The sequence below is a fragment of the Hyperolius riggenbachi genome, chromosome 2, assembly GCF_040937935.1.
Source record: "Hyperolius riggenbachi isolate aHypRig1 chromosome 2, aHypRig1.pri, whole genome shotgun sequence".
In the NCBI taxonomy this organism is placed as follows: Eukaryota; Metazoa; Chordata; class Amphibia; order Anura; family Hyperoliidae; genus Hyperolius; species Hyperolius riggenbachi.
In genome coordinates this window covers 560,711,041-560,739,028 of record NC_090647.1, presented here as the reverse complement: position 1 = coordinate 560,739,028, position 27,988 = coordinate 560,711,041, and the positions used below count along the sequence as shown (strand labels likewise).

The 27,988-nt window shown below is 45.9% G+C and overlaps 1 protein-coding gene and 1 pseudogene across 6 annotated transcripts; both read right to left on the bottom strand.

The window, feature by feature from the left end:
* Positions 1 to 13,351, bottom strand: part of LOC137547378 (FIGNL1-interacting regulator of recombination and mitosis pseudogene) — a 63,511-nt pseudogene extending 50,160 nt beyond the window's left edge.
* Positions 10 to 27,049, bottom strand: LOC137547376 (FIGNL1-interacting regulator of recombination and mitosis-like). 6 transcript variants are annotated; one of them, XM_068270919.1, is made up of 4 exons: positions 24,138 to 27,049; positions 22,528 to 22,676; positions 8,224 to 8,391; positions 10 to 524 (listed from the first exon to the last, which is right to left on the bottom strand). In XM_068270919.1, the coding sequence occupies exon 1, from the start codon at positions 26,908 to 26,910 to the stop codon at positions 24,193 to 24,195; it is 2,718 nt and encodes a 905-aa protein (XP_068127020.1). In that variant the 5' UTR covers positions 26,911 to 27,049; the 3' UTR covers positions 10 to 524; positions 8,224 to 8,391; positions 22,528 to 22,676; positions 24,138 to 24,192. The 6 variants fall into 6 exon arrangements, 5 of the variants coding, with proteins under 5 accessions (XP_068127020.1, XP_068127023.1, XP_068127022.1 ...); XM_068270922.1 differs by having other exon boundaries at positions 8,237 to 8,391; XR_011026578.1 differs by lacking the exons at positions 22,528 to 22,676; positions 24,138 to 27,049 and adding an exon at positions 15,858 to 16,218.
* Positions 27,050 to 27,988: the final 939 nt, after the last annotated feature.

Sequence of the window (27,988 nt, the reverse complement as noted above, 5' to 3'; positions counted from 1 at the left end):
TTGTGAAACAGTGAATTTACATACGATCTGCGCTGACTTTTTAATAGCTTTTATATGCGTGGACATTTGTACTCTGTCCTTTCTTGGCAGCGATCTAACTATTGATTTCCTTGGCGCTGATTTTTTGTTTTGTAGGGGTGGAAATCTGTTCATTGGGCACAGAAAGGAGAAGACTTTTTGACCCATTTCCCACAAGAACAGAACATTTAACCAAAGTCCTTTTAAATCTGATGTTCGTCTGACTGTCCTGCTCATCCTCCAACACTAACAGCCATGGTCTAAGAGTATGCAGATCAGGTGGTCTGCCTCCATTGGCTGCATGCTTGTTCCAGATATGTCAGATACCACTGACGTCCCAACAAGGCAACTGGCATTTTTTTAAATGGAAGACAAATGGCAGGCTCCATATTGCTCATTTCAGGTAACTTAAAAAAAATTCAATTTTGGCTACAATTAGTGCAGCTTCTTCAGGTAAAAGTGCACCACTATTTTATAAGAAGAGGAATAGCACATCCATCCTTTCCCTGAAAAAAATAGAAATGTTTACATTCGGTTATCCATTTATGAGTAAATATGTGTGCTTTACCTAAAGGTTAGCATAGAACAGCGTTTCATTTTTTTTTTATTATTATTTTCAGCCTAAAGGCTGCATTTTAAAGTGTACCAGAGCAGGATTAAACAAAACGTTTTATACATACCTGGGGCTTCCTCCAGCCCCATCCACACGGATCGCTCCCACGCCACTGTCCTCAAGTCTTCTCGCAGCTCCGATACCGGGTCCCCGCACTTCCGTCAGTTGGAGCCAGTCTGACATAAGTGAAGTGCGCTGTTTGCCTATCTCTCCAGCAGCCGCTGGATAGATACGTGGAGGGCGCACTCTTCCTGCGTAGACAGACAGAAGTGCGGGGACCTCAGTATCAGAGCTGCGGGAAGACTGAGGATGGTGGCGTGGGAGCGATGAGTGCGCATGGGGCTGGAGGAAGCCCCAGGTATGTATGAAACGTTTTGTTTAATCCAGCTCTTTAGTCCCTAAACATTACCTATAGCAAGATTTAAAAAAAAAAAAAAAAAAAAAAAATCTTCCTACTCCCTTCTGCTCCTGCATTGGGGCCCTTTTTAAAATATCTGACATTAAGGTTGGTAATACTCGTGGCCGAGCTCCCTCCAGTGTAGGCGCCTGACCACACTGTGCAGGCGCAAAGTACGTCCCCAGCACCTGCACAACAGAATGGAGCCAGTTGTACACTTTTTTTCCCCATACATGAGCTACAGAGCATGTGCGAACCTTACTGGTACCTGTACACTACAATCACGCTAGTCCAGTGATGGCTAACCTTGGCACTCCAGCTGTGACAAAACTACAAATCCCATCATGCCTCTGCCTCCCCAAATTATACTTAGAGCGGTCAGAGTATTGCAATGCCTCATGGGACTTGTAGTTGAAGGAGGAAGCGTTGTGGTGACGTGACAACTTAGAACGTGACATGAGACGCAGTTAAAGCTCATTAAAGCTGATGGCAGCATGGGTAAGTTAATTCTCCCTCAGTTGCGTGTGGTCCGGTATTAGTCATGGAGAGAATCCGAAGACATAACAACAATAGTTGTTTAAGTGATACCATTAATGACTAACTGTACAAGATTCCTTTGCAAGCTTTCAAAACTTTAAGTTTCTTCTTCAGGCATGTCTCAGAGCTGAGTATGGTTCTGATCCAGCTCTAAAACATACCTGAAGAAGAAACTTCAAGCTTTGAAAGCTTGCAAAGGAATCTTGTACAGTTAAAGGTACCACCTAAACAACTTTTGTGGTTATGTCTTTGGAAACCCTCCCTCACCCTCTCAGGTACTCTAGCGTTTCAAATCCTAGTGATTTAGAGTTGGTAGCTACTCAAAATCAATTTGAAGCTCATCCCTACTTATCAGAAGCCCTTTGTTTTAGTCAGATAAAACACTTCTTTTTAACCCCAAGAGGTAGCGCTCAGTTACACAAAAGTCTGAGAGACACCTGTTCGCCTCCTCTTAATTTTCAATAGTTCTATACCCAAGAGGTGACGCTCACGGTGCAGATACAATTAATCACATATATTTGAAAATAAGCACCACATTAATAAAATCCAGTGTTCTCCCCAGGCTCTTTTAGCCGGGTGCTCCACCCGGCTAGATTTTGTAACCACCCGGCTGTCATCGGCTCACCTCCTCACCTATTCCTATGCTGTAAGCACAGTTGCCCTGCATTTTCAACTCGCCCCACCCGGCTACTTTTTCATGCCACCCGGCTACTATTTCATGCCACCCGGCTGGAAAAAAATTCTGGGGAGAACACTGAAATCCTTCAAGTCCCTTAAAAGTCCACAATTAATTCCAAGCCTCTTCAATCTTAATGGCTACCAGCAGATACGTTGTCTCATAGCACAGGCAATAACCACCACCAGCACCCTTTATGTGCCACTCACCGCATCCACTGACCACACAGGCCAGTATGAGCCTTGGGACAGTTCCCGGGTCGTCCCCCACCTCTCCGATCAAATCAACAGTAGGCTTTTATCCCAGAGGAATTCTTCTATATTAGCCACCTCAAAGAAAACTCCACATAGTGTATTACCGCTTAAAAAATATTTATTAAAAAAATCCAATTGCACTCACATGCTCCAGCAAAACTACACTATGTGGAGTTTTCTTTGAGGTGGCTAATATAGAAGAAATACTCTGGGATTAAAGCCTACTGTTGATTTGATCGGAGAGGTGGGGGACGACCCGGGAACTGTCCCAAGGCTCATACTGGCCTGTGTGGTCAGTGGATGCGGTGAGTGGCACATAAAGGGTGCTGGTGGTGGTCATTGCCTGTGCTATGAGACAACATATCTGCTGGTAGCCATTAAGATCGAAGAGGCTTGGAATTAATTGTGGACTTTTAAGGGACTTGAAGGATTTTATTAATGTGGTTCTTATTTTCAAATATATGTGATTAATTGTCTCTGCACTGTGAGCTTGTGTATATAAAACACTTCTGACCTTAAAGAGAATCTGTAACGTTAAAACGTCCCCTGGGGGGTACTCACCTCGGATGGGGGAAGCCTCAGGATCCTAATGAGGCTTCCCACGCCGTCTGCCGTCCCTCGGGGGTCTCGCTGTAGCCCTCCGTACAGCGGTGACGTAATATTTACCTTTGCAGGCTCCTGCGCAGGCGCTCTGGCTGCTTTCGCTCCGAAGGAGGCGGAAATACCCGATCTCAGTCGGGTCCGCTCTACTGCGCAGGCGCAAGTCTCCGGCGCCTGCGCAGTAGAGCGGACCCGACTGAGATCGGGTATTTCCGCCTCCTTCGGAGCGAAAGCAGCCACAGCGCCCCCGCTGGAGCCTGCAAAGGTAAATATTGAATTGAACAGTCGGCACAGTCGCCGGCTGTTCGGAGGGCTGCAGCGAGACCTCCGTGGGACAGAGGACGGCGTGGGAAGCCTCATTAGGATCCTGAGGCTTCCCCCACCCGAGGTGAGTACCCCCCAGGGGATCTTTTTGTCGTTACAGAGTCTCTTTAACAGTATGTCTGTGAGTGACTCAAAATAGCAACTTTTTCTATAGGCGGCCAGCAATGATTATCTCAATCCTGGAATAACGGATACAGATTCCAGGAGCTAGCTACAACAGTTAAGCAGGCCATACAATGGTCAATTTTTTGCATGGATATCTGGCTGATTTGATCAAATCTGCTAGAAATCAATGCAACTGATCCATATACGGGCATTGTTTGGGTTGTCACACCAGATGGAAGATAACGTTTGATCAACAGCGGGTTGGGAGCAGCAGCAGTTTACTCTCCGCCGCATGCTCTGTTTCCTGTCTCTTGCTTTCCAATGCCTGTGTCATGTGATAAACACTAGAGGTCACGTAAGGTACATGCCACGGAGACTCTAGTGTTTATCACAGGCCCCAGGAGAGAAGAGACAGGAAGCCAAGCTCAGTGGTGGAGAGAAGATGTTTGGCGAACAGTTGAGAGCGGACATGACCGGGAGGGATGACAGGGACCCGGCAGGCAGTACATAAATAGGTTTTCAACAGTTTTGTTGCTGAAATCTATTGAAAATCTGTGTATAGTGTGTGGAGGGGTTCAACCAAATAGACTCTTCTCTGATCTGATAATGATCTGAGAGGGATCTATCTGTTACACCACATCAACCAGTGTATGGCCACGTTTAGGCTGGATTTACACTGAATCAGTTGCTGTCAGCTGTAATGCTTGGTACACACATGCAATTTCCTGGCAGGTAGGTCCAATCAGGTTTCCGATCAATTTTCCCATCACTTCAGTACAAAATCAATTGGAAAAAAAAAAGGCCAGAGACCTGAGAGGAGCTGTCAGAAATTATCGATTCAACCCACCTATCGGACAAGGAAATTGCATGGTGTGTATCAGGGCTGTGGAGTCGGGGCAATTTTTGGTACCTGAAGACGGTGGTTTAAACTGAAGAGTCTGATGATTTTTGTACCGACTCCGTAGCCCTGATGTGTACCAGGCATAGCACAGCAGACAACTGATTAAATAATTTTCCATGTTCCCCTATAGGTCAGTTTATACCTATGTGTTATAAAATATATGTAAACTAAGCCATAAGGAAACATGGAAAATTCCTTCTCATCAGTTGTCATTTGTGCTCTAGCTACTGTAACAGCAACTGATCCAGTGTAAACCCAGCCTAAGGCTGTTTACAGTGTGGTGTTGTGGTGCGATGTGTCCAGGGCAGTGGAATCAGTACAAAACTCACCTGACTCCTCAGTTTATGAAACCACCGACTTCCACTCCAGGTACCCAAAACTGCTCCAACTCCACAGCCCTGGATGCAACGGAGCCACTTTAACGCGCAGAATTGCTATGCAATTGCAAGTCTGTGTGACTTTCAGAGTGCATCTGGTGCAATACAACAACATTTCGCCTCTGTTGCTCTGTGCTCCTGTTTTATACAGGAAATGTAACACAGCTCTCAATGTGAACTTAAGGTGGGTGCACACGTCAGATAAAAGTCTTTGGAAAATGAAAGATCACAGACCAATTTTACCCCCTTCCATGTAGTATGAGAGCCATACTCTATACAGTCTATTCTATGGAGCTAAACTCCCCATCAGACAGAAATCTTACCCCCTTCCATGTAGTATGAGAGCCACACCTACACAGTCTATTCTATGGAGCTGCACTCCCCATCAGACAGAAATCTTACCCCCTTCCATGTAGTATGAGAGCCATACCTACACAGTCTATTCTATGGGGCTGATCTCCCCATCAGACAGAGATCTTACCCCCTTCCATGTAGTATGAGAGCCACACCTACACAGCCTATTCTATGGAGCTGCACTCCCCATCAGACAGAAATCTTACCCCCTTCCATGTAGTATGAGAGCCACACCTACACAGTCTATTCTATGGAGCTGCACTCCCCATCAGACAGAGATCCTACCCCCTTCCATGTAGTATGAGAGCCACACCTACACAGTCTATTCTATGGGGCTGCACTCCCCATCAGACAGAGATCTTACCCCCTTCCATGTAGTATGAGAGCCACACCTACACAGTCTATTCTATGGAGCTGCACTCCCCATCAGACAGAAATCTTACCCCCTTCCATGTAGTATGAGAGCCACACCTACACAGTCTATTCTATGGAGCTGCACTCCCCATCAGATAGAAATCTTACCCCCTTCCATGTAGTATGAGAGCCACACCTACACAGTCTATTCTATGGAGCTGAACTCCCCATCAGACAGAGATCTTATCCCCTTCCATGTAGTATGAGAGCCACACCTACACAGTCTATTCTATGGAGCTGCACTCCCCATCAGACAGAAATCTTACCCCCTTCCATGTAGTACGAGAGCCACACCTACACAGTCTATTCTATGGAGCTGCACTCCCCATCAGACAGAAATCTTACCCCCTTCCATGTAGTATGAGAGCCACACCTACACAGTCTATTCTATGGGGCTGAACTCCCCATCAGACAGAAATCTTACCCCCTTCCATGTAGTATGAGAGCCACACCTACACAGTCTATTCTATGGAGCTGCACTCCCCATCAGACAGAAATCTTACCCCCTTCCATGTAGTATGAGAGCCACACCTACACAGTCTATTCTATGGAGCTGCACTCCCCATCAGACAGAAATCTTACCCCCTTCCATGTAGTATGAGAGCCACACCTACACAGTCTATTCTATGGAGCTGCACTCCCCATCAGACAGAGATCTTATCCCCTTCCATGTAGTATGAGAGCCACACCTACACAGTCTATTCTATGGAGCTGCACTCCCCATCAGACAGAGATCTTACCCCCTTCCATGTAGTATGAGAGCCATACCTACACAGTCTATTCTATGGAGCTGCACTCCCCATCAGACAGAAATCTTACCCCCTTCCATGTAGTATGAGAGCCACACCTACACAGTCTATTCTATGGAGCTGCACTCCCCATCAGACAGAAATCTTACCACCTTCCATGTAGTATGAGAGCCACACCTACACAGTCTATTCTATGGAGCTGCACTCCCCATCAGATAGAGATCTTACCCCCTTCCATGTAGTATGAGAGCCATACCTACACAGTCTATTCTATGGAGCTGCACTCCCCATCAGACAGAAATCTTACCCCCTTCCATGTAGTATGAGAGCCACACCTACACAGTCTATTCTATGGAGCTGCACTCCCCATCAGACAGAAATCTTACCCCCTTCCATGTAGTATGAGAGCCATACCTACACAGTCTATTCTATGGAGCTGCACTCCCCATCAGACAGAGATCTTATCCCCTTCCATGTAGTATGAGAGCCACACCTACACAGTCTATTCTATGGAGCTGCACTCCCCATCAGACAGAAATCTTACCCCCTTCCATGTAGTATGAGAGCCACACCTACACAGTCTATTCTATGGAGCTGCACTCCCCATCAGACAGAAATCTTACCCCCTTCCATGTAGTATGAGAGCCACACCTACACAGTCTATTCTATGGAGCTGCACTCCCCATCAGACAGAGATCTTATCCCCTTCCATGTAGTATGAGAGCCACACCTACACAGTCTATTCTATGGAGCTGCACTCCCCATCAGACAGAAATCTTACCCCCTTCCATGTAGTATGAGAGCCACACCTACACAGTCTATTCTATGGAGCTGCACTCCCCATCAGACAGAAATCTTACCCCCTTCCATGTAGTATGAGAGCCATACTCTACACAGTCTATTCTATGGAGCTAAACTCCCCATCAGACAGAAATCTTACCCCCTTCCATGTAGTATGAGAGCCATACCTACACAGTCTATTCTATGGAGCTGCACTCCCCATCAGACAGAAATCTTACCCCCTTCCATGTAGTATGAGAGCCACACCTACACAGTCTATTCTATGGAGTTGAACTCCCCATCAGATAAAAATCTTTGAAAGATGCTGCACACAAAGATGCTGTACACATGCAACAGATCAGTATCTGCAAAAGATCTGTTCCTGCAAACCGCATTCATAGTCTATGATATCTGCAGATCTAATACACACATTGTTTAACGGACAATTATCTGTAGATCAGATCCACCAGGTTGGATCTTCAGATCGGCAGATAATTGTCTGATCTGCAGATGAATGTCCATTAAACAAGGTGTGTATGGGATCTGCAGATGTCGTATACTATGAATGCATTTTGCAGGAACTGATCTGTTGCATGTGTACAGCATTTGTGTGTGCAGCATCTTGCAAAGATTTCTATCTGATAGGGAGTTCAGCTCCATGGAATAAACTGTGTAGGTATGGCTCTCATACTACATGGAAGGGGGTAAAATTGGTCTGTGATCTTTCATTTTCCAAAGACTTTTATCTGACGTGTGTACCCACCTTTAGCCTTCTAGAAACCTCTAAAATGAAGTCGTCTAACCCTGGCACACACCTTCAATTGTCATTGCCAATTTCATCACCACCATGTAGTATAAGCCAACTGGTCAGATGTACGGTAGCTTAAAACTCATACTACATGGAGGTGGTAAAATTGGTCAGTAATTGGCCAATTAAAATTGGATGAGTGTACTTGGATTTAGGAGTAGACAGTTGGCAACAGTGATACAAGGACACAGATGCATGTCATTGTGCAGAGAGCATGTCTCTGTGTCCTATTACCTTTAGTAAAAATCACCTTGGGTGCTCTTTAAGACTCAATATTTATACTGAATGTTACAACAAATCAATTAAAACACTGTACCGTATTTGCCTACTTTAGGGCTGGTTCACAAAGGCTTCTGCCGGCGGCTGTGGAAGTCGTTTACCCCAGGATTGTCTGCTTCCCACACCGAGGTGAATAGGATCGTTCTTCTTAATACATTTACTCTGATTTGTGCAAATGTTGCGATAAACCGAAATCCCACAGGGGCTAAAAAAAAAAAAAAAGCGGAATGGAACCTCAGTGTTTCTATAGGGGTTCAAAACACAACGATGCAATGAAGGGAACTGATGTCAAACGCTTTTGTACTTGGTTGCAGAAAAGGGTTCAGCAACGTGTAAATGCGCCGCCTGCAGAAGCCAGTCTAAACCAGCCATTTGAGCTGTTAAAAGGACAACTAAAGAATATGGAGGCTGCCATATTTATCTCCTTTTAAAAACTATACCAGTTGCCTGGCAGCCCTGCTGGTCTATCATGCTAGGTACATGATGCAATTTTCGGACAGATTTACTGCCACATCGATTATTTCCAAAATGTCCTGATTTCCGATTGATGTTCTGTTCACTTCTATGGAAAAATCGATCGGATATCAGATTGGACATGTTGGAAATAATCGATCTGACAAATCTGTCAGAAAATTGCATCGTGGGTACTTAGCATTAGGCTGCAGTTTCAGGATAACACCAGAAACAAGCATGCGGCAAATCTGATCAGATCTGAGAATATTGTCAGAAACGCCTGATCTGCTGCATGCTGGTTCAGGGGCTATGGCTAAAAGTATTAGAGGCAGAGGATCAGCAAGATAGCCAGGCAACTGGCACTGCTTAAAGAGAACCCGAGGTGGGTTTAAAGAATGTTATCTGCATACAGAGGCTGGATCTGCCTATACAGCCCAGCCTCTGTGGCTATCCCAAACCCCCCTAAGGTCCCCCTGCACTCTGCAATCCCTCATAAATCACAGCCATGCTGTGAGGCTGTGTTTACATCTGTAGTGTCAGTCTCAGCTGCTCCCCCGCCTCCTGCATAGCTCCGGTCCCTGCCCCCGTCCCTTCCCTCCAATCAGCAGGGAAGGAAGGGATGCAGGCGGGGACTGGAGTTCTACAGGAGGCGGGGAGAGCAGCAGACTGACACTATAGAGATAAACACAGCCAGCTCTGACAAGCTGTTTGTCAACAGCACGGCTGTGATTCATGAGGGATTGCAGAGTGCAGGGGGACCTTAGGGGGGGTTGGGATAGCAACAGAGGCTGGGCTGTATAGGCAGATCCAGCCTCTGTATGCAGATAATATTCTTCAAACCCACCTCGGGTTCTCTTTAACAGGAAACAAATATGGCAACCTCCATAGCCTTCTCACTTCATTTGCCCTTTAAGTAATCCTGTACAAAATTGCTTACTGCTAGGTACACACCATACAATTTTGTTAGATTTATCTGCCAGATCGATTTTTTCAACATGTCCAATCTGAATTCCGATCGATTTTTCAAAATAGTTTAATAGATTTTCATTGACCTGAACGAAAATCAATTGAAAAAAACGATAAAAAAAATAAAAATAGGAGAAATTGATCAAAATTCAGATCGGACATGTTGGGGAAAAAAAAAAAAAAAAAAAAAGGATCTGTCAGGTAAATCTAACAGAAAATTGTATAGTGTGTACCTAGCATTAGGGTCCAGACCATATTTGATAGATTACATGTTCTCTAGGCTTATAAATCATCCCCAACAATGCTATCAGTTACCTCTGATGCTGAAGAAACTAGTTGTTGCCTGTGCAGTTTCATCCATACGCTGAAGCTATCCTACATCTGTTGGTTTACATTTGTGCTGTAGTTTGGTTAATAGGCTCTGAAGGCTGCCCAGTCTGTCCGCTAACCATTCTGGCACAGAGCTTTCCTTTAATAAGGACTGCAGAGAAAGGAGTGACTTTTCTGCTGACTGGACATGCGTTTTGTAGTCCTCCTCTCTGCACATGCTGTCTGGTCGTGCTTTCTTTTTAGGAGGTTCCGAACAATGGTTGACTTTGCATTCCTCAGAACTTTTGGTAAAGAAATCTTCCAAAACCGTTCCTTCTTTTTCCAGTCTTTCCTTTCGTCTGCTATCTGTTTCAGTTGCAAGAACGGCTTTGTTTAAGAAGCCAATGACTTTATCCTTGACCTCTTCTGATTTCAGACACTGCGGTACAACGTCTTCATAGCTAGTTTCCTCAGCAAACTGAGTGAATGTCTCCAGCGCATACTGATTAACCACCCATGTTGGATCGGACAGCAGCATGGAGAACAGACCTGCCACCCTTGGTAAAGTAGTCATCTGGGCTGCTTGCGGAATGAGAATTCTACCGAGAAGGCATAAAAAATTCAAAACTGACAATTTAATATTTGCCGGTGAATCCAACTGACAAGCTGAGGAAATTAAGGACATGACCTCTGTAAGCATGGCAGGATCCACTGTCCTAAGAGTATATGAAAAGAGTTTCACAAACAGACAAAACGACTCTTGCAGCAAAGGCTGAGTGGCCAATAGCTGTTTTTGGCGGAAAAGGGGAAGTAACTGAGCAAAAATGGTATTCAGTTCAGACAGATGTTCTCCATCCATAATCTTTCCAGGAGAATGACATGCCGCCAACAGCGCAGATAGTGATGTATTCAACTGATGCAAATCCCCAAGTATCTGCTTGCCATTCAGCCAACGTTTACACTGTAAAAGTGCAGTTTTAAAAAGACTGTTCTTCACCTGTGAAACCAAAGCGCTAGGCAGAGATGAAAGGGAAACATGTTGCCAGAAAGATAAGTTTTCTGGTAGCTCTGGAGGAAACATTTTAATAAACGATTCCTGGTGATCCACGTCCATCAGGAAGAGGAGACGTCGCAGAAGGATGACCAGGTTTGAAAGCTGGGAAGAGCTGCCAGGACAAGATTTCACCAAACTAGCTATAACTCTCACGTGTTCAGCGCACAATTCCGTTGTACCATACCGGGCCAAAAAGCACCATACGTCTGTGGCCAAGAGAGACTCCATCACTCGACTGCTGATAACTGCGTTCAACAGAGAGCGTTCCAACTCAGAGAAACAAGCATGAGGCAGGGACATGATATATGCACAGAGGTGAATGCAAGTATATTGATAAAATGTCATGTTTACCGCCTCTTGGCCTTTCACAACGGTCTCCCGTAGAGTAAGCGGAAGGGAGGTCTCCGGAGAACACACAGCAAAGCTCTGGAACACAGCTTTGAAGACGGAGCTTCTCAGTTTTTCCTCTGAAGAACTGCAGCTGGAACACCAGAGAACTTGCACATCTTCAGGTAAAGTAGAAAGTTTATCCACAACGTTTATAAGGAGCAGACAGTGAGGGAACTGTTGTTCTCGAGGGATCTCTTGGTATTCATTCAGCACAGAGTCCACAAATGGCTTGAAGACTATCAACTGGACCAGCACAGGATCAAGGGCTGCCAGAAATACTTGTGACATCTCCTGCTTGTGAACATCTGTGATGGACACAGCATAGAGGCTTGGTGGCAACTGGCTGTAAATCTGAAGATATAAGTGATGCAGAAGAACACACATTCCAGACAAGAAGGCCATGAATTCCTTGATGTAATGCAAAAGCGAAGTTGCAAAAAACCGACACAGCTTCAAAGTCTTTTGAAATTGCCGCTGGTCAGCGTTCTCCTTTATTTCCGCACCCGACATCTGTTTGGCTATTTCTAGGCACGACTGGAAGGACAGCAGAATGTCATCGCACAAGGCGCGAACAATATCGTGATGCCGCAACTGGTTTTCCACCGACACTTTGTGCTTGACGGCCTGTTTGATGATGAATTTCCAGGTGTTCGCATGCAGCGCATGGTCCATTTTGGACACCACTGCGCAAATGTCTAAGAAGGCGTGCAGCAAGGACGCCATGCCCATGTCTTCACTTTGCTCATAAGCACCGCTGACAACGGTTCTGTCCAATAGCTCCATCAGCTGTTTCTGGAGACCTACAGCGTCCTTGAAAATGGCTTGAAGGAGGTCGGAAACCAGGTGAAGCCTGTGGCTGTAAACAGAGTCGCTTTCCTTGCAGTGGGTGAACGCCGCCAGCAAACATCTGTCTCCTATACACCTGGCAAACATCTGTCTCCTATACACCTGGCAAACATCTGTCTCCTATACACCTGGCAAACATCTTGCTCCCTATATACCTGGCAAAACATCTGGCTAAACTATTCCTGGCTAATACATCTGGCTAACTACACCTGGCTGCACATCTGGCTAACTATACATCTGGCTAACTATACCTGGCTATACATCTGGCTAACTATACCTGGCTATACATCTGGCTAACTATACCTGGCTATACATCTGGGTCTTATACTCACCATTGGCATGCTGATCCCTCGTCGCGTACCTCTGATAGCTTCCCCGGTGCCTTCTTCCATGTCCCTTGGCGGATTTTGCTTCTCCCTTGGAGATCACATGTCCCCCGTCGATCGGCGTTGATGGAACCAGTGTCACACAGCATCATCAAAATCTCGCAGCAAACACTTTTTTTTTTAAATTTAATTCAATACAATAACCTGTATTGAATTCAATACAAAAAAAAAAGATTGCAAAAAAAAAAATTGGTTGAAAATTATGGGAAATTAATTGAACCACTTTTTGCACGGAAATCCTGGGGAAATAGAACGCCAGGGTGGCTACTAAGCACTTTTTCAGAGCGATCGCGTTTTTTCACTCCCTGATACAAGTCAGGAAGTGAACTCTTTGACCCGGAAAAGAATACAATGTATTTATTCTTAAAAATACGAACGCAATCGCTGCACAAAGCGATTTTGTGAGCGTTTTCCTATACCTACCATTGAGGCGGAATCACGTCAAAAATGGTCCACGCACCGCTTTGCGTTCTGCACAGCGCACGACTTGCACTCATATGAACCTTCTCAGACATTCAATGCACAAGCGTTTGGGGAAAAGAAGCTGAAACCGCCTCTAGTCTTATACTTATGTTGGATGACTGGTCAAAGAGAGAAGAGGAATATATGGAAGAAAAAACAAAAGCAGAACTTTAACCACTTCACCTCCAAGGGTTTTTCCCCTTTAACACCAGAGCAATTCTCACCTTTCAGTACTGCGTCCATTTATCTGCCAATAACTTTATCAATACTTATCACATTGAAATGATCTATATTGTTTTTTTTCACCACCAATTAGGCTTTCTTTGAATGGTACTTTTTGATAAGAATCATTTTATTCTAACTGCATTTTAACGGGAATAAGAAAATTGGGGGCGGGGACAACTCAGTTTTTGGCCATTATAGTTTTAAAATAAAAAGGTCTACTGTGGATAAAACATTATGCGTTCCCATTCCTTGATCTCCCCTATAACTAGTGCGCGGCGGCAAGGGACGAGTATCTATGTCCCTGCGAGGTGTAGAGGGATTTTGCAGGGATGTAGAGACTTGTTCTAGGGGAGGGGAAGTAGTTAAAGCATAGCAGAAGTGAGAGGAATACGGAGACTGACATTTATATTTTAAACAATGCAAACTGCCTGGCTGTCCTGCTGATCATCTGCCTCTAATACTATTAGCCACAGACCCGGAACAAGCACACAGATCAGATGTTTGACAGACGTGTGGCTGGATTAGCTGTATGCTTCTTTCAGGTGTGTGATTGAAGCTACGTACACACGCTGATCTGTACTGGGCTGTGGTAAAGGCTGCAATAAAGCCATGGCCAAGAATGACGAGTGAAACCAGCATGTATATAATGGGCGGACAACATCTTCCAAAGCACAGTAGGATCACATTGTTCTCCCCCACTACCAACCCACAGGAGTCCACTCCATTGCATGCTACTCGTCCTCCCTCTGTCACCCACCCCCACATAGCAACAGACGCTTCGCTAGCCTAGGGGCTGATGATTCATCTATACAACCAGGGCTGTGGAGTCGGAGTTGGGGCAATTTTGGGCCCCCGGAGTCGGAGTCGTGGTTTCAGAAACTGAGAAGTCGGAGTCGGGAGTCGCATGATTTTTGTACAAAATCCACAGCCCTGTTAAGTATTAGACTATGGAGTCGGAGTCGAGGAGTCAGAGTCTGAGCAATTTTGGGTACCCGGAGTCGTGGTTTCAGAAACTGAGGAGTCGGAGTTGGAAGATTTTTGTACCGACTCCACAGCCCTGTATACAACATCAGCAGTAGTTTCTCTCCCAACGGATTGTGTACCGATCCCTGCTGGCCGACAGATCATCCACTGTGTACTGGGCTTTAGACCAGGCATGGGCAAACTTGGCTCTCCAGCTGCTAAGGAACTATAAGTGCCACAATGCATTGCAGGAGTCTGACAGCCACAGTCATGATTCATAAAGGCAAATGCATTGTGGGACTTGTAGTTCCGTAACAGCTGTAGGGTTGAGTTTGCCCATGCCTGCTTTATGATGCTTGAAGGATCAGCAGGACAACCACGCAACTGGTATGGTTTAATCCTTTAGCAGCCAATTTATTTTGAGGCTTGAAAGTGCTCCACAGGCCAATTATTTTAGCACTTTTTTTTATTTCTTCTTTGTTACAATTTCTTGCTAATAATTAGTGCTGCTGTAATGTGTATTTAGGGCCACTTGTCACTAGGGGGCAGTGTGAAACAACAGAGGACTTCTGCTTTCAGTTTCTATATTTTCTGCTAGTAGAGAGATCAAAGCAAGCCAAGAATTTACAGCACAACCAGTTCTGCTGACTGAGGTCAAAAGCAGCACACTTATCTCAAACAGGATAACTCTACTGAAGCGGATAATGGGTTTAAAGGAATAACATATGTCTTGCCTCCATATCCCTCACACTTCAGGTGTCTTAAAGGAGTTATCAGGGATTTTTATAGAAAATAAACGCTACTTACCGGGGGCTTCCTCCAGCCCCAAGCTCCCAGGACCTCCCTCGCCGCAGCTCTGCAGTCAGTCGTTCGCCGGAGCTCCGACCCGGTCCCCGGCGATAACGTCAGAGCGACCTCCAGGTCGCTCTGTACTGCACCTGTGCGAGCGGCGCTGTCAATCACCGCCACATGGGCCGGAGCGGACTGCGCAGGCGCAGAACTACTACCACCTGCGCAGTCCGCTCCGGCCCACGTGGCGGCGATTGACAGCTCCGCTCGCGCAGGTGCAGTACAGAGCGACCTCCAGGTCACTCTGACGTCATCGCTGGGGACCGGGACGGAGCTCCGGCGAACGGCTGACTGCAGAGCTGCGGCGAGGGAGGTCCTGGGAGCTTAGGGCTGGAGGAAGCCCCCGGTAAGTAGCGTTTATTTTCTATAAAAATCCCTGATAACTCCTTTAATGAGAAATCTCTTCCGGTGCTGATTGTAAGAGGGTGTGTCCTGGGCCATGGCTGACAATCTGGGACAGAGAAGGATCTGCACTGTGGTCGTTTAGCTGTGTTATTCTTCAAAACGATATTTACAAACATTTTCTATCTTTTTTTTTGTTTTAATGGGGGTTGGGGCTGACTTTTTATACTGATTGAACATCATAAACCTCCTGTGTGGCAACATAACCCAGTGACAGCACAAAAAACAAACTCCATTTGCCAAGTTTATTTTTTGTGAAAACAAAATCTTTTATCTACATAAAATAAATAACAAAAATAAAAACACAAATACCAGTGAGCATTTTCAACAAGAAAACTGCGTTATATGCACGTTAGTGTTACTAACCTAGAAATTGTTGAATTGAGTAGAAAATAATTGAATGAACAGGTTATGCACATGTTCGCAGCTTTAAGATGACCGATACCATTGCAAGCAGGATAAATATGCTATTGTGAACCTATAGGATTCACCATCCCTATTGTCCGTATCAGAGTTGGAGAAGATTTGTAGAAGCCAGTGCCCAGGAGCACAGACAGAAAACAGTCCGATCCTCAGAACTTCTGTTCACTTTGTTTCCCCTCATCTAAAGCTCACAGCAGAGGCTGTGGTGACAGCAGAAGATAGGCAGGGGTGGAAATCTATTAAAAAGTCAGCGCAGATTGTAAGTAAATACACTCTTTCACAATCAATCGTCTTTCACCAAAGTGGTCATTAAGTTCTCATATCCTAGTGGTAGACCGTCACCCAAAGGATTAGAAGGAGCTTACCAACTGCTGACAACCCACGTTATAAGGTTGTATGTCTCGCATTCAGTGGTAAAAAAGGGGACCAGGAACCACCCAGGATCCAAGACTTCCAAAAATCTTATGTTAGTTCAGGTACATCATCCGGAAGATATACGGGGCCCAAGCAATGGGAACCCCGAAACAATATTGCGCTTGTATGCTGGTCCACAACCAGTAAGAAAATATAAAAGGTGCCGCCTGTCTCTTTCCCAGGCGACACCTTTTATACTTTACTGGTTGTGGACCAGCATACAAGCGCAATATTGTTTTGGGGTTCCCATTGCTTGGGCCCCGTATACCTTCCGGATGGTGTACCCGAACTAACATGGATTTTTGGAAGTCTTGGTTCCTGGTCCCCTTTTTTACCACTGAATGTGAGACATACAACCTTATAACGTGGGTTGTCAGCAGTTGGTAAGCTCCCTCTCATCCTTTGGGTGACGGTCTACCACTAGGATATGAGAACTTAATGACCACTTTGGTGAAAGATTGATTGTGAAACAGTGAATTTACATACGATCTGCGCTGACTTTTTAATAGCTTTTATATGCGTGGACATTTGTACTCTGTCCTTTCTTGGCAGCGATCTAACTATTGATTTCCTTGGCGCTGATTTTTTGTTTTGTAGGGGTGGAAATCTGTTCAATGGGCTCAGAAAGGAGAAGACTTTTTGACCCATTTCCCACAAGAACAGAACATTTAACCAAAGTCCTTTTAAATCTGATGTTCGTCTGACTGTCCTGCTCATCCTCCAACACTAACAGCCATGGTCTAAGAGTATGCAGATCAGGTGGTCTGCCTCCATTGGCTGCATGCTTGTTCCAGATATGTCAGATACCACTGACGTCCCAACAAGGCAACTGGCATTATTTTAAATGGAAGACAAATGGCAGGCTCCATATTGCTCATTTCAGGTAACTTAAAAAAAATTCAATTTTGGCTACAATTAGTGCAGCTTCTTCAGGTAAAAGTGCACCACTATTTTATAAGAAGAGGAATAGCACATCCATCCTTTCCCTGAAAAAAATAGAAATGTTTACATTCGGTTATCCATTTATGAGTAAATATGTGTGCTTTACCTAAAGGTTAGCATAGAACAGCGTTTCATTTTTTTTTTATTATTATTTTCAGCCTAAAGGCTGCATTTTAAAGTGTACCAGAGCAGGATTAAACAAAACGTTTTATACATACCTGGGGCTTCCTCCAGCCCCATCCACACGGATCGCTCCCACGCCACTGTCCTCAAGTCTTCTCGCAGCTCCGATACCGGGTCCCCGCACTTCCGTCAGTTGGAGCCAGTCTGACATAAGTGAAGTGCGCTGTTTGCCTATCTCTCCAGCAGCCGCTGGATAGATACGTGGAGGGCGCACTCTTCCTGCGTAGACAGACAGAAGTGCGGGGACCTCAGTATCAGAGCTGCGGGAAGACTGAGGATGGTGGCGTGGGAGCGATGAGTGCGCATGGGGCTGGAGGAAGCCCCAGGTATGTATGAAACGTTTTGTTTAATCCAGCTCTTTAGTCCCTAAACATTACCTATAGCAAGATTTAAAAAAAAAAAAAAAAAAAAAAAATCTTCCTACTCCCTTCTGCTCCTGCATTGGGGCCCTTTTTAAAATATCTGACATTAAGGTTGGTAATACTCGTGGCCGAGCTCCCTCCAGTGTAGGCGCCTGACCACACTGTGCAGGCGCAAAGTACGTCCCCAGCACCTGCACAACAGAATGGAGCCAGTTGTACACTTTTTTTCCCCATACATGAGCTACAGAGCATGTGCGAACCTTACTGGTACCTGTACACTACAATCACGCTAGTCCAGTGATGGCTAACCTTGGCACTCCAGCTGTGACAAAACTACAAATCCCATCATGCCTCTGCCTCCCCAAATTATACTTAGAGCGGTCAGAGTATTGCAATGCCTCATGGGACTTGTAGTTGAAGGAGGAAGCGTTGTGGTGACGTGACAACTTAGAACGTGACATGAGACGCAGTTAAAGCTCATTAAAGCTGATGGCAGCATGGGTAAGTTAATTCTCCCTCAGTTGCGTGTGGTCCGGTATTAGTCATGGAGAGAATCCGAAGACATAACAACAATAGTTGTTTAAGTGATACCATTAATGACTAACTGTACAAGATTCCTTTGCAAGCTTTCAAAACTTTAAGTTTCTTCTTCAGGCATGTCTCAGAGCTGAGTATGGTTCTGATCCAGCTCTAAAACATACCTGAAGAAGAAACTTCAAGCTTTGAAAGCTTGCAAAGGAATCTTGTACAGTTAAAGGTACCACCTAAACAACTTTTGTGGTTATGTCTTTGGAAACCCTCCCTCACCCTCTCAGGTACTCTAGCGTTTCAAATCCTAGTGATTTAGAGTTGGTAGCTACTCAAAATCAATTTGAAGCTCATCCCTACTTATCAGAAGCCCTTTGTTTTAGTCAGATAAAACACTTTTTAACCCCAAGAGGTAGCGCTCAGTTACACAAAAGTCTGAGAGACACCTGTTCGCCTCCTCTTAATTTTCAATAGTTCTATACCCAAGAGGTGACGCTCACGGTGCAGATACAATTAATCACATATATTTGAAAATAAGCACCACATTAATAAAATCCAGTGTTCTCCCCAGGCTCTTTTAGCCGGGTGCTCCACCCGGCTAGATTTTGTAACCACCCGGCTGTCATCGGCTCACCTCCTCACCTATTCCTATGCTGTAAGCACAGTTGCCCTGCATTTTCAACTCGCCCCACCCGGCTACTTTTTCATGCCACCCGGCTACTATTTCATGCCACCCGGCTGGAAAAAAATTCTGGGGAGAACACTGAAATCCTTCAAGTCCCTTAAAAGTCCACAATTAATTCCAAGCCTCTTCAATCTTAATGGCTACCAGCAGATACGTTGTCTCATAGCACAGGCAATGACCACCACCAGCACCCTTTATGTGCCACTCACCGCATCCACTGACCACACAGGCCAGTATGAGCCTTGGGACAGTTCCCGGGTCGTCCCCCACCTCTCCGATCAAATCAACAGTAGGCTTTTATCCCAGAGGAATTCTTCTATATTAGCCACCTCAAAGAAAACTCCACATAGTGTATTACCGCTTAAAAAATATTTATTAAAAAAATCCAATTGCACTCACATGCTCCAGCAAAACTACACTATGTGGAGTTTTCTTTGAGGTGGCTAATATAGAAGAAATACTCTGGGATTAAAGCCTACTGTTGATTTGATCGGAGAGGTGGGGGACGACCCGGGAACTGTCCCAAGGCTCATACTGGCCTGTGTGGTCAGTGGATGCGGTGAGTGGCACATAAAGGGTGCTGGTGGTGGTCATTGCCTGTGCTATGAGACAACATATCTGCTGGTAGCCATTAAGATCGAAGAGGCTTGGAATTAATTGTGGACTTTTAAGGGACTTGAAGGATTTTATTAATGTGGTTCTTATTTTCAAATATATGTGATTAATTGTCTCTGCACTGTGAGCTTGTGTATATAAAACACTTCTGACCTTAAAGAGAATCTGTAACGTTAAAACGTCCCCTGGGGGGTACTCACCTCGGATGGGGGAAGCCTCAGGATCCTAATGAGGCTTCCCACGCCGTCTGCCGTCCCTCGGGGGTCTCGCTGTAGCCCTCCGTACAGCGGTGACGTAATATTTACCTTTGCAGGCTCCTGCGCAGGCGCTCTGGCTGCTTTCGCTCCGAAGGAGGCGGAAATACCCGATCTCAGTCGGGTCCGCTCTACTGCGCAGGCGCAAGTCTCCGGCGCCTGCGCAGTAGAGCGGACCCGACTGAGATCGGGTATTTCCGCCTCCTTCGGAGCGAAAGCAGCCACAGCGCCCCCGCTGGAGCCTGCAAAGGTAAATATTGAATTGAACAGTCGGCACAGTCGCCGGCTGTTCGGAGGGCTGCAGCGAGACCTCCGTGGGACAGAGGACGGCGTGGGAAGCCTCATTAGGATCCTGAGGCTTCCCCCACCCGAGGTGAGTACCCCCCAGGGGATCTTTTTGTCGTTACAGAGTCTCTTTAACAGTATGTCTGTGAGGGACTCAAAATAGCAACTTTTTCTATAGGCGGCCAGCAATGATTATCTCAATCCTGGAATAACGGATACAGATTCCAGGAGCTAGCTACAACAGTTAAGCAGGCCATACAATGGTCAATTTTTTGCATGGATATCTGGCTGATTTGATCAAATCTGCTAGAAATCAATGCAACTGATCCATATACGGGCATTGTTTGGGTTGTCACACCAGATGGAAGATAACGTTTGATCAACAGCGGGTTGGGAGCAGCAGCAGAGTTTACTCTCCGCCACATGCTCTCTCTCCACCGCCAGGCTCTGTTTCCTGTCTCTTGCTTTCCAATGCCTGTGTCATGTGATAAACACTAGAGGTCACGTAAGGTACATGCCACGGAGACTCTAGCGCTTATCACAGGCCCCAGGAAAGAAGAGACAGGAAGTCAAGCTCAGTGGTGGAGAGAAGATGTTTGGCGAACAGTTGAGAGCGGACATGACCGGGAGGGATGACAGGGACCCGGCAGGCAGTACATAAATAGGTTTTCAACAGTTTTGCTGAAATCTATTGAAAATCTGTGTATAGTGTGTGGAGGGGTTCAATCAAATAGACTCTTCTCTGATCCGATAATGATCTGAGAGGGATCTCTGTGTTACACCACATCAACCAGTGTATGGCCATGTTTAGGCTGGATTTACACTGAATCAGTTGCTGTCAGCTGTAATGCTTGGTACACAACATGCAATTTCCTGGCAGGTAGGTCCAATCAGGTTTCCGATCAATTTTCCCATCACTTCAGTACAAAATCAATTGGAAAAAAAGGCCAGAGACCTGAGAGGACCTGTCAGAAATTATCGATTCAACCCACCTATCGGACAAGGAAATTGCATGGTGTGTATCAGGGCCGTGGAGTCGGGGCAATTTTTGGTACCTGAAGTCGGTGGTTTAAACTGAGGAGTCTGATGATTTGTGTACTGACTCCGTAGCCCTGATGTGTACAGCACAGCAGACAACTGATTAAATAATTTTCCATGTTCCCCTATAGGTCAGTTTATACCTACGGTATGTGTTATAAAATATATGTAAACTAACCCATAAGGAAACATGGAAAATTCCTTCTCAGTTGTCATTTGTGCTCTAGCTACTGTAACAGCAACTGATCCAGTGTAAACCCAGCCTAAGGCTGTTTACAGTGTGGTGTTGTGGAGCGATGTGGCTGTGGAATCAGTACAAAACTCACATGACTCCTCAGTTTATGAAACCACCGACTCCCACTCCAGGTACCCAAAACTGCTCCAACTCCACAGCCCTGGATGTAACGGATACTTTAACGCGCAGAATTGCAATGCAATTGCAAGTCTGTGTGACTTTCAGAGTGCATCTGGTGCAATACAACAACGTTTCGCCTCTGTTGCTCTGTGCTCCTGTTTTATACAGGGAACGTAACACAGCTCTCAATGTGAACTTAGCCTTCAAGAAGCTTCTAAAATTAAGTCAGCTATCACTAAACCATGGTACACACATTCAATTGTGATTGCCAATTTCATCATCACCATGTAGTATAAGCCAACTGGTCAGTTGTAGCTAAAAACTCATACCACATGGAGGTGGTAAAATTTGTCAGTAATTGGCCAATTAAAATTGGATGAGTGTACTTGGATTTAGGAGTAGACAGTTGGCAACAGCGATACAAGGACACAGAGGCATGTCATTGTGCAGAGAGCATGTCTCTGTGTCCGATTATCTTTAGTAAAAAAAATTGCCCTGGGTTCTCTTTAAAGTGGAACTGTAGATTCAAATTAAACACATTGTTTCACTTACCTGGGGCTTCTGCAAGCACCCAGCAGCTGTCCTGCCCCGCGCCGAGCCTCCATTCCCCCGCTCCGTTCTGTACCCCGACTTGTAAGTCGATGCCAGCGCAGCCCTGCCAAGTGTATCTTTTCTTTGCGTTCCCCTCTGCAATAGCGGGGAACGCGAAGAAAGGATATGCGTGGCCAGAGCCGCGCAGACGCAGTGGCCAGACGGCAAAACCGAAAGTAGCTGGCGGCGGGAGAACGGAGGCTCGTCAAGGAGCGGGACAGGACGGCTACTGGGGGCTTGGGGAAGCCCCAGGTAAGTGAAACAATGTGTTTAATTTGAATCTACAGTTCCGCTTTAAGACTCAATATTTATACTGATTGTTACAACAAATCAATTAAAACACTACACCGTATTTGCCTACTTTTGGGCTGGTTCACAAAGGCTTCTGCCGGCGGCTGTGGAAGTCGTTTACCCCAGGATTGTCTGCTTCCCACACCGAGGTGAATAGGATCGTTCATCTTAATACATTGGTGTGCGCAAATGTTGCGATAGACCGAAATCCCACAGGGGCTAAAAAAAAAGCGACAATGGAACCTCAGTGTTTCTATAGGGGTTCAAAACACAACGATGCAATGAAGGGGACTGATGTCAAACGCTTTTCTACTTGGTTGCAGAAAAGGGTTCAGCAACGTGTAAATGCGCCGCCTGCAGAGGCCAGTCTAAACCAGCCATTTGAGCTGTAAAAGGACAACTAAAGAATATGGAGGCTGCCATATTTATCTCCTTTTAAACAATACCAGTTGCCTGGCAGCCCTGCTGATCTATCATGCTAGGTACATGATGCAATTTTCTGACAGATTTACTGCCACACAGATTATTTGCAAAATGTCCTATCTTATTTCCGATTGATGTTCTGTTCACTGCTAAGGAAAAATCGATCGGATCAGATCGGACATATTGGAAATAATCGATCTGACAAATCTGTCAGAAAATTGCATCGTGGTTGCTTAGCATGAAGGGGCCCATACACCTAACGATTTTCCCGCCGATATACAGCAGATTCGATCACTGATCGAATCTGCTGTGAAATCGTTGCCCAAACGCTGACAGAACGATCGCGTTCCCGTCGATCCGTCCATGCGGAAGATTTCGCTTGATAGCCGGCGGGTTGGGAGTGCGTCGATAGCGGCGTTCGCATATCCAACGACCGACGTTAGCGGCAATACATTACCTGTTCCGCCGGCGCATGTCCTCGCTCTCACCGCTGGGCTCCGGCAGGCTTCACTTCTTCCTGTCCGAACAGGAAGTTTAAACAGTAGAGCGCCCCCGGACAGGAAGTACAGTGGAGCTGGAGCCGAGCGCAGAGAAGAAGTCAGCGGGGGAGGGGGGGTTATACAGAGAGGGATCTATGTGTTGGTCGATCTGATGACAAATCGACCAATGTATGGCCACCTGTAGGCTGCAGTTGTGTCAGGATAACACCAGAAACAAGCATGCAGCTAATCTGATCTGAGAATATTGTCAAAAACACCTGATCTGCTGCATGCTTGATCATGGTCTGTGGCTAAAAGTATTAGAGGCAGAGGATCAGCAGGATAGCCAGGCAACTGGTAGTGCTTAACAGGAAATAAATATGGCAGCCTCCATAGCCTTCTCATTTGTAATCCTATACAAAATTGCCTAATGCTAGGTACACACCATACTAATTTTCTGTTAGATTTACCTGCCAGATTGATTTTTCCAACATGTCCAATCTGAATTCCGATCGATTTTTCAAAATAGTTTTTAATAGATTTTCATTGAACTGAACAAAAATCGATATAAAAAAACGATTTAAAAAGAAAAATCTGAGAAATTGATTGAAATTCAGATCGGACATGTTGGTAAAAAAAAAAAAATATCGATCTGTCAGGTAAATCTAACAGAAAATTGTATAGTGTGTACCTAGCATTAGGGTCCAGACCATATTTGATAGATTACATATTCTCTAGGCTTATAAATCATCCCCAATATAACAATGCTATCAGTTACCTCTGATGCTGAAGAAACTAGTTGTTGCCTATGCAGTTTCATCCATACGCTGAAGCTATCCTACATCTGTTGGTTTACAATTGTGCTGTAGTTTAGTTAATAGGCTCTGAAGGCTGCCCAGTCTGTCCGCTAACCATTCTGGCACAGAGCTTTCCTTTAATAAGGACTGCAGAGAAAGGAGTGACTTTTCTGCTGACTGGACATGCGTTTTGTAGTCCTCCTCTCTGCACATGCTGTCTGGTCGTGCTTTCTTTTTAGGAGGTTCCGAACAATGATTGACTTTGCATTCCTCAGAACTTTTGGTAAAGAAATCTTCCAAAACCGTTCCCTCTTTTTCCAGTCTTTCCTTTCGTCTGCTATCTGTTTCAGTTGCAAGAACGGCTTTGTTTAAGAAGCCAATGACTTTATCCTTGATCTCTTCTGATTTCAGACACTGCGGTACAACTTCTTCATAGCTAGTTTCCTCAGCAAACTGAGTGAATGTCTCTAGCGCATACTGATTAACCACCCATGTTGTATCGGACAGCAGCATGGAGAACAGACCTGCCACCTTTGGTAAAGTAGTCATCTGGGCTGCTTGCGGGATGAGAATTCTACCGAGAAGGCATAAAAAATCCAAAACTGTCAATTTAATATTTGCCGGTGAATCCAACTGACAAGCTGAGGAAATTAAGGACATGACCTCTGTAAGCATGGCAGGATCCACTGTCCTAAGAGTATATGAAAAGAGATTCAGAAAAAGACAAAACGTTTCTTGCAGGAAAGGCTGAGTGGCCAATAGCTGTTTTTGACGAAAAAGGGGAAGTAACTGAGCAAAAATGGTATTCAGTTCAGACAGATGTTCTCCATCCATAATCTTCCCAGGAGAATGACATGCCACCAACAGCGCGGATAGTGATGTATTCAACTGATGCAAATCCCCAAGTATCTGCTTGCCATTCAGCCAGCGTTTACAATGTAAAAGTGCAGTTTTAAAAAGACTGTTCTTCACCTGTGAAACCAAAGCGCTAGGCAGAGATGAAAGGGAAACATGTTGCCAGAGAGATAAGTTTTCTGGTATCTCTGGAGGAAACATTTTAATGAACGATTCCTGGTGATCCACGTCCATCAGGAAGAGGAGACGTCGCAGAAGGATGACCAAGTTTGAAAGCTGGAAAGAGCTGCCAGGACAAGATTTCACCAAACTAGCTATAACTCTCACGTGTTCAGCGCACAATTCCGTTGTTCCATACCGGGCCAAAAAGCACCATACGTCTGTGGCCAAGAGAGACTCCATCACTCGACTGCTGATAACTGCGTTCAACAGAGAGCGTTCCAACTCAGAGAAACAAGCAAGAGGCAGTGACATGATATATGCACAGAGGTGAATGCAAGTATATTGATAAAATGTCATGTTTACCGCCTCTTGGCCTTTCACAACGGTCTCCCGTAGAGTAAGCGGAAGGGAGGTCTCCGGAGAACACACAGCAAAGCTCTGGAACACAGCTTTGAAGACGGAGCTTCTCGGTTTTTCCTCTGAAGAACTGCAGCTGGAACACCAGAGAACTTGCACATCTTCAGGTAAAGTAGAAAGTTTATCCACAACGTTTATAAGGAGCAGACAATGAGGGAACTGTTGTTCTCGAGGGATCTCTTGGTATTCATTCAGCACAGAGTCCACAAATGGCTTGAAGACTATCAACTGGACCAGCACAGGATCAAGGGCTGCCAGAAATACTTGGGACATCTCCTGCTTGTGAACATCTGTGATGGACACAGCATAGAGGCTTGGTGGCAACAGGCTGTAAATCTGAAGATATAAGTGATGCAGAAGAACACACATTCCAGACAAGAAGGCCATGAACTCCTTGATGTAATGCAAAAGAGAAGTTGCAAAAAACCGACACAGCTTCAAAGTCTTTTGAAATTGTCGCTGGTCAGCGTTCTCCTTTCCTTCCGCACCCGACATCTGTTTGGCTATTTCTAGGCATGACTGGAAGGACAGCAGAATGTCATCGCACAAGGCGCGAACAATATCGTGATGTCGCAACTGGTTTTCCACCGACACTTTGTGCTTGACGGCCTGTTTGATGATGAATTTCCAGGTGTTCGCATGCAGAGCATGGTCCATTTTGGACACCACAGCGCAAATGTCTAAGAAGGCGTGCAGCAAGGACGCCATGCCCATCATGTCATCGCTTTGCCCAGAAGCACCGCTGACAACGGTTCTGTCCAATAGCTCCATCAGCTGTTTCTGGAGACCTACAGCGTCCTTGAAAATGGCTTGAAGGAGGTCGGAAACCAGGTGAAGCCTGTGGCCGTAAACCGAGTCGCTTTCCTTGCAGTGGGTGAACGCCGCCAGTAGAATCCGCAGGACCGCGGAGGGGAGCGACCGTACGGTTTCCAAGGCTACGGGTTCCTCCGTATGACAGACGGATCGCATGCAGGCCATCAGAGCCTCCAGCCAGTCCACCATGTTCTGTAGGGTGCTCCTCAGGGAGGTTCTCAGCTCCAGGTTCTGGCTGGACAGTTCTGTGGCCAGGGAGGTCGCTTCACCCACCAGAGCCCCGAATCCCTGCACAGCTGTGGGCAAGGCCTGTGAGAGGAGCTTCTCCTCCGCCTCTGACAGGCTCAGGTGGGGCAGGAGGGCCTCGGCCAGCTGGTGGAACAGCCTCGCCGCCTCCCGGCCGCTGCCTGAGCTCTGCAGCCTGGAGAGGAGTCCGGGCAGCTCCCTCCGGGCCGTGTCCCCGCTCCAGCCGCCCATCTCCTCCGGGGAGCCCGCCTGCTGCGACATCTCTCTCCTGTCTCCTCCTCACAGCGGCCACCACCGCTGCATCGCTCCGAAAGTGGCGCCAACAGTCACATGAGCGTCCCGCGGCCGCGCGCGTTCACGTCTCGGCCACCAGCAGCGCGCGCACACATCTTCTCTCAGCCAATAGCGCGCGTCGAGAGCAGAAGTCCCGCCCATCCTCTATCACGTGACTTTTCTCAGATTAAAAAGTATTCCTGTCACAGAAGAGGAGCGCTTCGCTTGGCGAGTACAATGGGCTCTATTCTCAATGAGTTTCCGCATGCGGTAAAGTACATGCGGGAAGTTTGCACCCAAAATACCGGCAAGTTGGGATTCTCAAAATGTTCCGCATGTTTTTTCCGCATGCGGAAAAAGTGTGATAAAAGTGCGGGATTCATGCGGTAAAATTTCCGCAAAAGTCGGTATTTTCCGCAATAAAAGATCAATTCTCAAAGATGTTCAGGCGCATCATTTCTTCGTTAATTACCGAATTTTTATCACCTACAAGAAGTAGGTGATATATTCCGCATCCCATTGACTTTAATGAAGTGTGGAGGCTTAAGGGCTGTGCTTGGTGGACTTTAACTTTTTTTTTTTAAACACTTTTTCATGCGACCTTTTTACCGCATGATTCCCGCATGAATAATGGCTGTTTCCGCATCTTTTTTCCCGCATGCGGCAAACATGCGGAAAATGTTAGTGAATGCTAAAAAAATGCGGAGTTTACCGCTGGCGGGAATTTACCGGTAAAATTTTGCGGTACTTTTGGCTCTTTGAGAATAGAGCCCATAGGGGGAGAGAGTAGTGATGGGAATTCCGGCTCTTCTCGGAGAATCGGCTCCCATGAAAGAGCCGGCTCTTACGGCTCTGAATCGGCTCTTCATTAAATATCATGAGACACCACTCAGAATCGGAGTAAAAGCCCCGCCCTCGTCTCCATGACAACTCCAGACTGCTTCTCTGACTGGGGCAATATCTCCTGTTACTGCTCTGCTCCGCCCCATACACTCCTACAAGCTGCAAGAGGAGGACTACATCTCCCAGCATGCCTCAGCGCCCTTTATTACACAGCAAATCAGAG